Source organism: Xenopus laevis, chromosome 6S (assembly GCF_017654675.1).
Source record: "Xenopus laevis strain J_2021 chromosome 6S, Xenopus_laevis_v10.1, whole genome shotgun sequence".
Classification (NCBI taxonomy): domain Eukaryota; kingdom Metazoa; phylum Chordata; class Amphibia; order Anura; family Pipidae; genus Xenopus; species Xenopus laevis.
In genome coordinates, this window is record NC_054382.1 from 111583972 (window position 1) to 111600196 (window position 16225).

The following is a 16225-nucleotide window of genomic DNA, read 5'->3' on the forward strand; positions in this document are numbered from 1 at the left end:
AACTGTCCTGTTTTTAGAGGGACAGTCCCACTTTTTACAGCTCAACCCGCATACTGGAAAGTCCAGTTTTTCTCTGCATTGAACAGCCAGAAAAACAAAGTTTCTAACTTAATTGGCTTTTGGCAGAGAGCCCAGAACAGCCACAGCTTCAGATAAGATACTTTTGCAAAAATTTTGAGATAAGCAAATAAGTAATTGTAACAATATAAGATAACTGGTCCCTTGGGAGAAGTTAGACTCCCAGGTTAAGGGGCAATTCACCTTCATTAGCAAAACTGTAATAACTGGAAAAAAAAACACAGAAATATGTTCAAACTTTCATAACCTGCCAAATTTTGTAAAATGAACATGGTAATTAGGGGGTGTGGCCACAAAAATGGGCGTGGTGAAAAAATGTTCGCCGCGCTACGGTCGGCAACATTTTTCTCCCTCTTTTTATTTCCAAAATGTAGGGAGGTATGGTGTCCAGAGATACTGAATGAATGCTTTTTCTAATTATACATACAGTATATTCGTCATGATAAAAATTCACTTTTAACTCCCATCAATGATTTAACTGATGCTGACCATGAATACAGTTTATATTGCAATCTTCAGGATCCATGCCAACAATTCTGGTGTTGAAACAGTATGCTCTTCGCAAATAAAAAAAAAAGTAATCATTTTTCATGAACACATAATTTATTTACAGATAACTGTATTTTGGGCACCAGAGCCTCAAGGGTCATGTATATCATCCATAAGACTCGACCTTAAACAACAAAATAAATGCCAAAAGGCATTAGAGTATTATAGCTTCTCTATGTTGGAACAGTTCACTCATGCCTGTAAGTGTCACAATACATTATCATGTCATGTCTCCTAAGCTACGGAATTCTGTTTACTCGTGCCCTAAATAAATGCCTCTAAGTGTAATACGCAAGGATTAGCTGACGGCACTTACTGAGACTAAAGCTGGCCATAGACGCAAAGATCCGATCGTTCGGATCCTCGAACGATCGGACTTCCCCATCTCCCGACCTGCCCCTAACCTTCAGTTTAAATAAAGTAGTAAAAGAACAGATCAGCTGATGTTCTGCCCCTGACAGCAATCGTACGATAGTTATGTCCGACAAAGTTGGTGACAGTCTCCCACTGAAAATCGTACGATCGGCAATACATGCAGAGATATTATGGCCAGCCGACAGAAATCTTATAACCTGTCCGATCGACTGAACGACTGATCTCCATGGGACGAAAAATGTCGGGACTCTCCACACATGGTCCGAAAATCGTACGAACCGAGGATTCACACGATCGGATCTTTGCGTCTATGGCCTAGGGGTATGTTTATCAAAGAGTGAAGTTAGAGATCACCACAATCCTCTAGAGTGAAATTCCGCCACTCTCCATTCATTTCTATGGGATTTTGAAAGGCGTATTTTTCAAAGGATGAACTTTCACTTTCACCCATTGACAAATAATCTTATAAAAATCCAACAGAAATGAATGGAGATTGTCAGAATTTTACTCTAGAGGACTGTGACAATCTCTGACATTTTGATAAATATACCCATAAGAGCAGGGATCCCCAACATTTTGAACCCATGAGCAACATTCAGACGTAAAAGGAGTTGGGGAGCAACACTAGCATGAAAAAATTTCTTGGGGTGCCAAATAAGTGCTGTGATTGGCCATTTGGTAGCCCCTATGTGGATTGTCAACCTGCATTGAGGCTCTGTGTGGCAGTGCAACTGTTTTTTAAATAACCAAAACTTGTCTCCAAGCCCAGAATTCAAAAATAAGCTCTTGATTTGAGGCCACTGGGAGCAACATCCAAGGGGTTGGAGAGCAACATGTTGCTTACGAGCTACTGGTGGGGGACCACTGCATAAGAGTATATTCTTTCATAAGAATATGAAAAGCATGTGATTAGAAAAGACGGGTTTGTGTTACAATTTGTGGGATTAGAAATGAACACTATACAATAGTGACCTACATTACTGTGTATACTCGAGTATAAGCCGACTCGAGTATAAGCCGAGGTACCTAATTTTACCTACAAAAACTGGGAAAACTTATTGACTCGAGCATAAGCCTAGACAAAACTACAGCCCTGTCTCCCAGCAGCACACATTCCGCCAAAGCGACCCCCCCAGCGATCAACCGGACTTCTTTGCAAAGTTGATGGTGACAGAGAATTGCCAAACAGATTACTGTGTGCATTGTCCCACTGCCCCACTACCATGTGCAGAGGGTGCTGTGTGATATTGCCATCACTGTTAATCTTTCGTATAACCAACAGAGGGCTCTGTGTGATATTGCAGTCACTGTTATTCTTTCATATAACCAACAGAGGGCGCACTGTTATTCTTTCATATAACCAACAGAGGGTGCTGTGTGATTTTGCAGTCACTGTTATTCTTTCATATAACCAACAGATGGCGCTGTGTAATATTGCAGTCACTGTTATTCTTTCATATAACCAACAGAGGGCGCTGTGTGATATTGCAGTCTCTCCCCAACCGAACTGTTGGTATAGGAATAGTGTTGGTATAGTGACTGCAATCTCAGATACTGCCCGCTGACTCGAGTATAAGCCGAGGTACACTTTTTCAGCACATTTTGGATGCTGAAAAACTCGGCTTATACTCGAGTATATGCAGTAATCATTTATGCATGCTATTGATATTTCATATGTCTCTAATGTGGCTAGAAATCCTTTAAAGTAATAAAGGCAGCCATCTTTGCCATGCAGAGTCCTCTTCATAAACCATCAACACAAGATGATAACCAGACCTATTGCAATTAACTCAGCATTTTAATTAGAAATACAGAAAAACAACTTTGCAGGTTGAGGGACAGGGAGCATTCGGGAACTTCCGTCCCTTTGATAAAGCAAAATTGAAACTGATAGATGAAGCAGACACTGATGCGAAGGAAGGAATTCAATTACTACAAATCACAACAAAGTGCTGAATGTTATCTCTTCTGGTACTGGTACCATCTCAAAATCTAATTCCAATCTGTTATGGGTTGGGTTGTCCCACTGACACACACTAACCTGAAAGGACATGTAATCAGATAACACCATTTCAGTATAAAGGTGTGTAATATCTCATGTAGTCATAAAAATTTTTAGTTTTAAGAAAATGTAATTTAAAAAAATGTAAACCAACTTAGATTTATACAAATAAATGGTCAAACATTTAGGGGTATTTATTAAACTCCGAATTAAAAAAATCACGAAAAATTTGCGATTTTTTTTAATTATAAAATCTGACTTTTAAAAAAAAAATCACAAATTTTTCGGAATTTATTAAACCCAGAGGATGGAAAAGTCAGAATCAGAAAATCCGGCATCTCAGACCTGTCGAGGTTGCATATAAGTCAATAGGAGAAGTCCCAATGATTTTTTTGTGCGCTGAGTTTCGTGCAATACCCAGAAGTTTTCGGGCCAGAAATCGTTTTCTGGCCCGAAACGGGTGAAAAATCCGAAAAAAACTTGAAAATCGGATGAAATAAATTAGAATTTCAAGCTATTTTTTGTGTACTTCGACTAGAGAATAGTCCAAAGTTGATTTGAATTTGAAAAAAATTAAAAAATTTGAATATCGAAATTTATCATGACTCTTTAAAAATTTGACTTGAACTATTCGCCATTTAAAACCTGCCGAATTGCTGTTTTAGCCTATAGGGGAACTTGTAGAACCTATCATACGAATCGCAGGAATAGCACATTCGATCGAATTTGATACAAAGTTTTTCCAAAATTTTATTTTCAAAGTCCACCAATTGACTCCAAATACGAGGTCCCCCATAGGCTAAAACAGCAATGCGGCAGGTTTTAAATGGCGAATGGTTGAAGTCGAATTTTTAAAGAGACAGTGCATGATAAATTTCGATATTCGAATTTTTGAATTGTTTTCAAATTCAAATCTAATTTGGACTATTCTCAATTCGAAGTACACAATAAATAGCTCGAAATTCGAATTTAAATTGCATTTATTGATATCTAGTTCCCCACCAAACAATTTGCATGGCACTAGCTACAGAAAAGGCCATTCCGGGATTTACTTATGAAATACAGATTGCACCGCTTTACAAAGATTACAGATGAAATCAGAAATGTCTGTTTTGGCCTGAAGCAAACAAAGTACAAGCAGCAGTGAGACATATGAAAATCCTCCGGGGTCACGCTCAGATTTTATCCCAATGAAGATGTATTACATTACAAATGTACTAGTAAAATAAATTAAACTTGCAGACCCAGAGCAACAAATGCAGAGAGCAAGAGTAACACATCAATAATTTTAATTAACGTCAAATATGGCAAACATAAGTAATGAAATATTGATTGCTAGCAAGCTACTACATACCCAGCTCCTGTGACATAGCTATGAATGAATGGATCTGTCCATGAAGTTCTAGAAAAAAATTTTTTGAGCCTTAGGGCAACAGTTTGTCGGAGGCATTTTCTTTTTCACAGTCAAACATCCATGCCCCCAGTCACCAACGATTGCCTCTTTCCTCCCCTCTATAAACCTTTATAGCTATTGTCAAAATTAAAGTTTATATTTGGGCTAGGTAGAATGCACAAGTTTGGGATTCGTTATCCGGAAACCTGTTATCCAAAAAACTACAAATTACGGAAAGGCTGTCTCCCATTATCTTTATTCAAATAATCCAAATTTTAAAAAATGATTTCCTTTCTCTCTGTAATAATAAAACAGTAGCTTGTACTTGATCCAAACTAAAATACAATTAATCCTTATTTGAAATAAAACCGGCCTATTGAGTTTATTTAAAATGTACATTCTAGTAGACTTATGGTATGGAGATCCAAATTACAGAAAGATCCGTTATCTGGAAAACCCCAGCATTCTGGATTATAAATCTCATACCTGTATAATATTCTGTAAATTAGAGTTGTTTTGGGAAAAAGTAATAAGATAATAAAACAGATGTGTGTGCTAACTTTTATGCTATTCCGCCTTTCTCTGACAAAGCAGCAGTTCAGTCATGCTTTATGGCTAAGATTATAGCTACCTTCAACAAACTTATCCTATTAAAAAAAAGCAAAGACAGATTTACAATGGGCAAAGGCCCAGACAATAATAATTTGAGTTTAGCAGTGGCATCCCTGTCCAAAGTTGGTAGTAGGCATAAAGTGCTGGAACACAGGGAAGCCCTATACCAAGTAGGGTATAATATATACAGTGCAACTGTACTTGGCATGGTATATTACTGGGCAAGGTATAATAATATACACAATGTATGCCTGATGAAGCAGCGTTCCCCTGAAGCATTGCATCATTATTAAAGGGCAGTAAACCTTTTCATTTACTTTTAGTATGTTACAGAATATCCTATTCCTAGCAACCTTTGCAAGTGGTCTTCATTATTTATTCGTTATAGTTTTTAAGTTATCTGCCTTCCTACCTCTTTACTAGGGTCCCTAACTGGTGATGTGTGGGTCGGGTTTTTCCCGACCCACACCTGATCCTAACCCGCCCTCCCTCAGCTCGCCACATCCGACTTCATCTGACAATGATGTCACAAAAGGGGCGGGGCAAGCAGGCGAACGGCTATAAAGCCGGCATTTGTAGATGGCGGGCAGCAAGAAAAAGAGTAGAGCTCAACCCGCACCCGTCCGCCACCCGCGAAAAGGAGTGCGAGGTTGGCCGGCCCACACATCACTATCACGGACCCCAGCAGGCAAAAAACGATTGCTCTGTGAGGCTTCAAATGTATTGTGATTTTACTTTGTATTACTCCTCTTCCTAGCCAGCTCCCCTCTTATATGTATTCCAGTCTCTCATTCAAACCACTGCCCGGTTGCTAGAGAAAATAAGACCACAGCAGCCAGATATTTACTGAAATACCAAACTGGAGAGCTGCTGAACTAAATAACTGAAAAACCATAAGAAAAATGAAGACTAATTGCAATTTATCTCAGAATATCATTGTCTATATCATACTAAAATTAAACTTGAAGCAGAACTACCCCTTTAAACATGCATGGGGTTGCCCCCACATGCAGATAACCTGTTGTGCCAGTTTATATATATATATATATATATATATATATATATATATATATATATATATATATAGATAGATAGATAGATAGATAGATAGATAGATAGATAGATAGATACAGACCCAGCACTGAGTCACTGGATAGAAAAACTGGTGATGCCTTTCATTGCACTTTATAAATACTCATCATATTTGGGTTTTATTTACCTGGCTATAAGCATTGGGGCTCTTGAGAGTTGAACATTTGTATAGCAGGCAAATACATTCCCACTGATGCACAAATAAGAATATTTACAACTGAGGTCAATAGTGACATAAAGTAGGTAATGATGTTAAAGGGTGGTTCGCCTTTAGGGCTGGGACACACTGGGCAGTTTGGGGAGATTTAGTAGCCTGGCGACTAATCGCCACGACTTTTCTCCCGAATGCCTCCCCTTGCTCTGCGCCTGGATAAAATGAGAAGTCGCCGGCGCTAATCTCACACGGCGATTTGTTTTCCAAAGTCGCCCGAAGTTGCGTCAGTAGGACACTTCGGGTGACTTCGGAAAACAAATCACCGCGTGTGATTAGCGCGGGCGATTTTTCATTTTAGCCAGGCGCAGAGCGAGGGAAGGCAAATCGGGGAAGATTGGTCTCCAGGCGACTAAATCTCCCCAAATCGCCCAGTGTGTCCCAGCCCTTAAGGTTACTCTTGGTATGTTATAGAATGGCCAACTCTAAGCAACTTTTCACTTGGTTTTCATTATTTATTTTTTATAGTTATTTTGCCTTTTTTCCTCTGAAACTTTGCAGCTTTTAAATGAGCGTTGCTGACCCCTTCTAAAAAGCAAATGCTCTGTAAGGCAATGTATTATTATAGCTAATTTTTATTACTAGTCTTTCTATTCAGGCCTCTCCTATTCATATTCCAGTCTCTTATTCAAACAAATTCATGGTTGCTACCCAATTGCTTAAAATGCAAATTGAAAGCTGCAGAATAAAAATAACTTAAAAACCCTAAATAATAAAAAATTAAAACCAGTTGCCCGTTGTCTCAGAATATCACCCTCTACATAATACTAAAAGTTATCTCAAAGGTGAACAGCCCCTTTAATGGGTGCAAGATACATAACTGAAGACTATAAGAAATCTGATGAGTTGGGCAGTGTTTTAATCAAAGAATGGCAACATGGTAGAGGCAAGCATGAGAGGAGCAAGAAGAACATCTCTACCAATCATGAGCATAGAGCTAATGCAGCAGTCGGTTCAGCGGGTGAAGCTTCTCAAATTGATAAGGAATAAAGACAAGGACAGGAGGAGTGTATGGAGGAATGTTGCTGCTTTTTGCTTGCACATACAGAGGCGGAAAAATTGCACGATTGATAAATCCCTATTTGCCAACAGCAGGTCCCAGAAGCATAGACACATTCACAATGATCCAGAGTAAATCAAGGATTTTAGGTTAGGGGAGACTTTCTTCAATTACACTCTGCAATATGATCCTACTGTTTGTCAGCAGAATAAACTGATGTACCATTTATAGAAATAATCATTTCCAATATACCGCTCACTCATGTGCTTTAATGTTTATTCCCCATTCAAACTTTATCAGAGAGACAGGTCTTCTAAAAGATGAGGCATTGAAGTCATATTTTCACAGCTGTAGAAGACGCACTGAAAGCCTGCATTCCTCTTCTTATCATTGCAGCCGCAGATTAAAAATCAGGGGGCCCCCCCTTCAGTGCTGGAAATAGGGTGTCACCAAATTTAGGGACTGTGGGATGTAAACAAATAAGGGATTTCAAACATAAAACCCTTCAACTCCCAGCTGGAGAACAGCGGATTGGACATCCTTTGCGAGTACACAATTAAAAGATAACTGATAGAGGAGCAGTATATCTCCTTTTCCACCATTATTTTAATAAAAAGGGCTTGTGCTCAACTTAATCCTTGCCTATTCTCCTAATTAGGAACAAATTACCAGTCTATGAACAAGCTGCTCCTTATCTCAAAGTCTAACCTGCATCAGCTGTGGGAAGGGAGTGTTTGTTTATACTGAGGGCTTCTCGGTAGGCGGCCTGTTTGTTTGAGTGCTTGAAACACCAGAAAGTAGAATGTGACTTTAATTTCATTTTCAGATTTTGCCCTGATTAGTGCAAGAAATAAAAACAAAAACCACTAACAAATTTCTTTTTTTAAAACACAAGTACAACGTATGTTCAGAAAAGGTGATTTCTTTTTTCTCTGCAATAATATAACAGTACTTTTACTAGATTGTACTTGATCCCAACTTAGATATAATAAATCCTTATTACAGGCAAAACAATCCTACTGTGTTTTTTAATGTTTAAATAATTTGTTTAGTAGACTTAAGGTATGGAGATCCAAATTACAGAAAGACCCCCCAATCTGGAAAACTCTAGGTCATGAGTTTTCTGGATAACAGTTCCTATACATATACCATACTTCCCAACTGTCCCGTTTTTTCACGGGACAGTCCCTATTTTGACAGCTCAACCCGCAGCCCTGGATTGTTACTGAAACGACCCGACTTTCTCTTTGATCTCCTGCACTGAAAAGCCAGAAAAGATACAAAGTTTATAACTGAATTGGCTTTTGGCAGAGAGCCTAGAATATGTGGCAGGTGCACTTAAATACTTTTGTAATGTGCAAACAATTGTAACAATTTAAGATAAGCAGGTCTCTTGGGGAAACTGACTTGCAGCTTAAAGGGCAATTCACCTTCATTAGCAAAACTGTAATAACACATTAAAATCACAGAAATGTGTTTAAACTTTCATAACCTGCCAAATTTTGGAAAATGAACATGGTAATTAGGGGGTGTGGCCACAAAATGGGAGTGGTCAAAAGATGTTTTCGATATGCACGGCAAATCTTTTTTTGTCTCTCTTTCTATTTAAAAAATGTTGGGAGGTATGCTGTACCAAGAATTTCACAATATGTAAAGCACAATATGACTTTTGCTAAGGGGCCCCTTTGGTGCTAGAGACCAAGAGCAAATGCCCATTCTGCCCTACAAAAATTCAACATTGCATCTCTTTGTTTAGAGCTAAGCTTTGATTTTTCCAAAAATCTAAAGGCTCACAAATGCTATCTTCGATTAACCGTACGCTGGGCACAGAAGTAACGAGTAAATCAAAGAGAATTTCCTTGGTTTGCCAGCACTTTCAGTTTATGTTCTACACAGTTCCGCTGAGCACATTGTAAGTATTTTCATTTCAGTGCCGTGAATGTTTCATAGCTTTAATTTACTTCCTAAAGGGATGCGCCAAATCTGGAATCTCACTTATACGCTTGTAAAATAAGCCAAAAGGGGAGAAGCTCATTGCTGAGAACATCAAACTGCAAAAACGATTTCAGTCTTCGCCAGTAAAATAGCTGCAATCCTATTTACCCTTCAAGGACAGGTGTTTTGTTTTTTAGTACAGTGGAAATGAAAAATGCATCTCGTTTAGATTGGGCAGGTCTGCTTTGTAGAAGAGCAGAGCGGCTAGACAAAGAATTGTCTGTGCATAACTCATTCTATTGCTTATGGATCATATAATAAAACAGTTTTTGTTGCTCTCTAAGCATAACATATTCCTATGATACTTCTTGACTTTCACTATACAAGGGACAAAGCATGAAAGTTTTGGTTTATTAATTTTTGGGGGGGTCAATCATGTACAGGTATGGGATCCGTTATCAGGAAACCCATTATCCAGAAAGCTCTGAATTAAAAATTTGCCATCGACCACTTTTGCACCCATTGCAACACTTCGCCAGGCGAAAATTCGCTCGTACAAAGCTAATTTACTAAAATGTGAAGCGTCATCCTGAGCCCACTGTAAAATAATATTCCATATGTCAGAAAATGTATGGAGGAAACCGGTTACACAAAAATATTTTTTAGGATTTTTGCAGTCTATCACCCTGAAAAATGGAGAAGACGCCAGCGTTTTGGAACTTAGAAGTATTTCCACTCACAAAATATGATGTAAGTAACAGAAGATTGAGGAAGATCTATGTACTCCATTGCACTTCGTCTGGTCTGAGCTGGCGAAGGCAAGTCTGGCGAAAGAGGCAACGTTCAGTAAAATCTGCATTTTAGTGAATTTGCGGAGTAACGTCCATTCGCCAGAGCGAAAAGTCGCCTGGCGATAGAGTGCGACTGCATAAGCAAATTAGGATCAAATTTGGTTCGGCATTCGGCCGAATCTTTTACCAAGGATTGAGGGATTTGGCTAAATCCCAAATAGTGGATTCGGTGAATCCCTAAAAAGTAATGCATTATTAATAAGATCATGCAGGTCAAAGGAGGCTGAACTGTTTGTAAAAGCTATAAAGCTGATAAATCTTTCTGATGCATTCAAAACAATTGGCTCGGGTGTTTTTAGAAGGAAAAAAAAAGACCATTGCAAGGAAAAGATAAACCTTTTAAATGTATGTTTCATTTAAATAATTTCATTGATAAATTAAATAATTTTCAATTCATCGAAAATTAGGCATCTTCTAAATTATACTGAAACTTCCAGAGATGAGAACTAGACAATACTGTTCTTGAGTATACTTTTTAGGACTTTGAGTTCAGTTACATAGCGACCAATTATTCTATAAGTAAAAGACATTCTGTCCAGGCGCTGGCTGCACTCTCCACCTCAAGCCAGATTTTAGGTGCAAAAAATTTGCGAAACGACAAAATTACGTGAAACGCATTAAAGTCAATGGGCGTTCCAAATGGGCGTTTTTTGTTATTGTGATTTTTTGACCTAATGCATTAAAGTCAGTAGCCGTTTTTTTCTTATGGTGACTTTTTGTTCTAATGCATTAAAGTGGACCTGTCACCCAGACACAAAAATCTGTATAATAAAAGTCCTTTTCAAATTAAATATGAAATCCAATTTCTATTATTAAAGCATTCATAGCTGTTGTAAGCTCATTTAAAAATCTTAGCTGTCAATCAAATATTGTCTGCCCCTCCTCTATGCCTTAGGCATAAGGGCGGGGCAGACAATTACTTTCACTTTCCATTCAGCACTTCCTAGATGTCACTGCTCTCCCCACATTCCCCAGTTCTCTTCACCATTTAATTGTGTAGCCGGGGCATGGGGATGGACATCAGGTCCCCCATTCTGGTGCACAAACAAGATTCTGAGATGATGCAAGGCTTGCCTTAATAACAGTGTCCACAAAATGGCGCCTGCCTGCTTGCTATAATTATGAATTCCCAGACTGAAGTAAACCAGATTCAAAAATTGATATAGTGTAATTAAAGTTCATTTTGCTTGACTAATGTGATAAAATAGGATTTTGAATAATCTTTTTTGGGTGACGAGTCCCCTTTAAAGTCATTGGGCGTTTTTTCTTATGGTGACTTTTTTTCTCCAAATGCATTAAAGTCAATGGGTGTTTTTTCTTATGGGCGGTTTTTTTCACTGCAAATTTTTTCGTGGCTAATTTTGCTGCAGTTTTGTGAAGAAATTCACACATGGTGAAATTCGGAATTCTGCCACAAATCTATGGCATGGCCACATCACTAGTGGGGAGGGTAGGCAAAATTGCAATAAACAAGGGCCGGTTTAGGGATAGGTGACAGAAGATGTACATGCCAGCACCTCCCTCCCCATGCCCTAGGCATGTGACTCTTTTGGCTACCACTAGTTCCGGCCCTGATTGGCTCCCATAAATACATCTAAAAGACCAACTTGAAGGTCAGTTAGGTTGAAATCTGGGGTAAATTTTTATTTGTGGCTCCTGATATCTATGGCTGAATGGTTGATACATCAATGTTTCCCCACATCTGTAACCTTGTAATAAACTAAGGGGGCCCAGATCAAAGGTTCGACTTTAAAGGAGAGCTTGGACTTAAAGTCCCACAGCCATTGCACTACAGTTTAAAACATTTAACAAATCCTCTTTATTCCGTGCTCTAGGTTCGTTCGAATTCCTTCGGAACACAATATCAGTTAAAAAAAATAAAACAGCCTAAAAATTAAAACCTGAAAGATGTAATTCAAACCGCCACTGGGGATCTTACACATGAGCATTTGCGGTATAAAAGCCTCAGTGTGACATCAGTTTCAGAATTAATCCTTAATAGTTCTTATTCACAGGCTGAATGATATTAATTTTTATCTCAAAGCAACATACATTATAGACATGTAATCCTAACAGTTCTAAGAATTCCAGATGCTGGTGTTATGAATATGGTCTCAAAAACGCTTAGTGAAAAATTCCACCTCTGTCTGAGCTTTTTTAAACATCCATTGTGTAGAGCCGGAATTATTCTGTTGGGAGCCAACTGGTAAGATTTGTGCAGCACAGCATTAAAACAGACAGTACTTACAGTATAATCAAATCTCACCTTAAAAACAAACATCTCTCGGCGTAGGATTGCAAGGGTATTAAAATTCCCATCGCAGATGTTGGGTTTGGCTCCAGGGTAAGATGGCTTGTCTCCAGTAGGAGGCCGGGGTGGTTTAGGTTGTCTGTCATTCTTACGAGGGTCTACTGGAGGTAAAGAACGATGTGGTGGCACAGTAGGAAGAGGTTTGGTTGGTGCTGGGGCCTTTTCTGGTGGACCTAAATAAAGAAACAGTGAAATACAAATTAGAAAAATCCTACTGGAAATACTATTTAGAGTTTGTCATTGCACTGTTACCTCCTATTCTTTATGAAGATGAACTAAAACCTGGCAGCACCCATGGTTCACGAAGGCCTATAACAATACAGAAGCATACCTCCCAACTGTCCCGTTTTTTGAAGGACAGTCCCAATTTTGACAGCTCAACCCGCAGTCCCGGATCCAAAAATAAGACTTTTCTAGTATTACATAAACTTACAATACAAATAATATTTATTAGGTGCCCATTTCTATCACAGTTTCTGTTGGTAAAATAAAATAAAAGAGGATAACCCTTCTTTCCAAGAAAGATAGTTTGTTTCAATAAACACATGTAGAGCTGAATCATCAGATATACTGGTAGAAACAATAGAATTCTACCTTTATCTGATGATTCAGCACTGACAATGGGCGATGTTTGGATGCCTTCAAAGGCGCCCAATCCAAATTTTTCTGCCGGCCCAATCGACGAGCCAACCGATATCCAATTCTTCTGGCAATATCAGTTGGTTTGTCTCCTACCATACACGCATCGAATATCGTACGAAACTTGGTTTGTACAATATTATCGGTGCGCCTATGGCCACCTTAACAGGTTCAGTTTGTCTGTTTTACTTGTGATCAACTTTTACTTTTGTATTTTTTTATCCTCTCTCTATAAAACCCACTAGAGTGTTAAAGGGCATGTAAAGTCTAAAATAGAATAAGGCTAGAAATGCTGTATTTTGTATACTAAATATAAACATGAACTTACTGTACCACAAGCCTAATCAAACAAATAATTTATGCTTTCAAAGTTGGCTACAGGGGGTCACCATCTTGTAACTTTGTTAAACATCTTTGCAAGACCAAGACTGTGCACATGCTCAGTGTGGTCTGGGCTGCTTAGGGATCGTCATAAACAAAGCTGCTTGAGTTCTGCATGGCTGGGAAGTAAGGCGGGGGCTCCCCCTGCTGTTCATAAGTATGATTGTTTCCCTGCTCAGCAGTTAGGAACCATCTGACAATTCCGATCCACAGCAGTAAATGAAGGGAGAATTTCACTGCATACAGTCAGGTTTCTTATAAAAACGGTACACATTTTTTAGTTAAAGTATATTGGAGATAGGTTTCTTTTTCATTAAAGAAAGTAAAAATGGGATTTTATTTTTTTGCCTTTACATGCCCTTTAACTGAAATCAGAAACCCTGGACTGAAACCCCACATTCTGCTTTAAGCAGTTAAAAATAATCCACAAAATGTTCCGGAAAGTACTGTAGTAAAGAGTGGCTGAAGAACTAGAACTTTTTCATTCCTGAATAAAGACGATGATGAACAAAAAAAAAAGGTCCCAAATCTACCTTTATGTGTATATTAAAAACATTAATGATTCTGACATGGTTGGCTCTCCAGGAGTCTGGTGACAATGGCCAAAGATCCATTTACTTATCAAGCTGGCCCAGCAGATGACGTGTTCGCAGCATATTTTATGTCAACATGTTGCCTTATGTTTGGTTTCCTCTTTGGCTAACGTTCATTGTAGGCTACAAAGAAGGGAAGAGGTGGAACAGCTATGCACATACTGAGAGCTCTGAATACAACTTATCACTAACTATACTTCAAAAAACCAACTGCTTGGCAGGAAAGGTTCATTCAGGTTCATGTGATTCTGCTTAGATTATCATATCAATGGAAGCGCCGCTGTTTGTTCTGCCTTATGCTGAAAGTTCATAAAGGACTGATGAATATCAATAGCAATGTGTTCCCTGTGGAATGACAAATACCACGAAGAAGAACAAGGCTGAGCAGATTATACAAAGATACCTATAAATATGAAAGACTCTGACACCTTGGAGTGATGAAAATAATATATATAAAAATATATTGGAATCACCAGTTTTCTGTGTTGGGAAATTGCATTTATACCTAATAACAATAAAACGAGAATGATTTCAGTCAAGCACACGATTTAATGTTGTTGAATGAAGAACAAAAATGTAAAAATTCAAGTATCTGACAGATTTCTTTGTGTCTGTAAGGGGTTGTACCAGTCTTGGGGGAACTACATCAGCTGAAGCAAAAACACAGTAGTGCATTCTTTTTTTAAAAATGTATTATTTTTTAGTAGCATAAAAAATATACTTCTTTCTTCCAAGCACTGGATGATAATTTACAGTCAGCAGAAAACTGGGCCTGATCAGTGGTCCCTATGTAAACAATTACTGCTTTAGGGCAATGGCAGCCGATTTGATTTCAGACATTCCTGGGCATTTCTGTTTTGTTTTCTCTGCTACGGAACTACAATATGTCCAGGTAAACAATGCCCAAAGCTGTCCTGTGAGCCTTGATCTAAAGAAATTTTTAAAGATATATGTAGGGGTCATTTACAAGTAAAACCACATTTAAGGTAGAGCAAATTTACTCTCATCCCTTATGCACGAATCCCATTCATAAAAGGTACTTGTGTCAAAAGTCCCTCTTCCCTATAGTTGCAGTTGGTGCACCTCAGTCCATTTCATCTTCTATAAAGAACGGAGCACAGAGCACCTATGAACACAGAGGAATGCAGAAGCATCTCCTCCTTACAGTCGATTGTTTTGCCTAACGTTTTAAGATCGTGCCATCTGGAATCAGCAAAGTTTGTTGCATAAACTTTGATGCATTGACCACGTATCTTCCACTCTTGGAAGCAATTATGCTGGAATTATGAGGGGAAATGATGCATTATGGGCCAAAACATGGCAACTGAGTCCAAAATTGGAATTTGGACATTGTACTTGCAGTAACTAAATGACCCATTTATGTTTTCCAGTTGCATGTAGTTTTATGGATTATCAGATGCAGTGCCAGAGAGTTGAGGATAGGGCATATGGGTCAATAGAGTCATTTTAATAAACAATTGGTACTGAATAAAGCCTTACATGTTCAAGACACAAGGAATGTCCCCTGACCCCAAATTCTGCAGAGGGGCTTCTAATTATGATTTATATAACACATGAGTAATCAAAACCCTCAGTGAAACTTTGTTTTAAAAAAAAAACAAACTTGAAGTGTACCATAAATTTTCTGAATTCCTTGTAAGTCATCAGTAGGTAGTTTGAAGCTGTCCGTTTCCATGTACTGATAAAAGGGAGCCATAATCGCTGTGGGGTCATTGGAATGTTCTAGACCTAATGCGTGACCCAGTTCATGGACTGCAACTAGAAATAGGTCATTTCCTAGGGAAAAAGAGAAAGAGAGATTGAATGATTGGGTTTGATCAATAATGCAATATGACTTAATTGGTTTTAGTGGAGACCTGGTGCTGTTTAAAAAAAAAAAATCCATATTATAATTGCATCAAATAACTTGTACTTCCTTTCATTATGTGCACAATGGTGGAACAGGAGGCAGCGCAAAAAGTTCTCCAAGTATTCTCACTGCATTATACACTTTGCCTTTGTGTTACAAAATAACTGAATAACTAGACGTGGGGTAACTGTAGAAATTAAAAATTGTTTTGCACAATGAAATAAAATTTAAGCCAAGCAACTTCAGTTATTTGCAGATATTTACTTAGTGCCCTATTAAGAGTAAGGTATGAGGACATGCATAAAAAATCCCTCTCTTTATTTATATACAATA

General features: G+C 38.3%; 1 protein-coding gene across 2 annotated transcripts in view; it reads right to left on the bottom strand.

The window, feature by feature from the left end:
* The window catches only part of mmp16.S (matrix metallopeptidase 16 S homeolog), a 160071-nt gene that overhangs the window by 24794 nt on the left and 119052 nt on the right, over window positions 1-16225 (bottom strand). For both annotated transcript variants that reach the window (XM_018223848.2, XM_018223849.2), the window contains 2 exons: window positions 15658-15819; window positions 12365-12582 (listed from right to left, as the gene is read on the bottom strand). In XM_018223848.2, the coding sequence (XP_018079337.1) occupies window positions 12365-12582; window positions 15658-15819 (380 nt within the window). The remainder of the gene's footprint in view (window positions 1-12364; window positions 12583-15657; window positions 15820-16225) is intronic.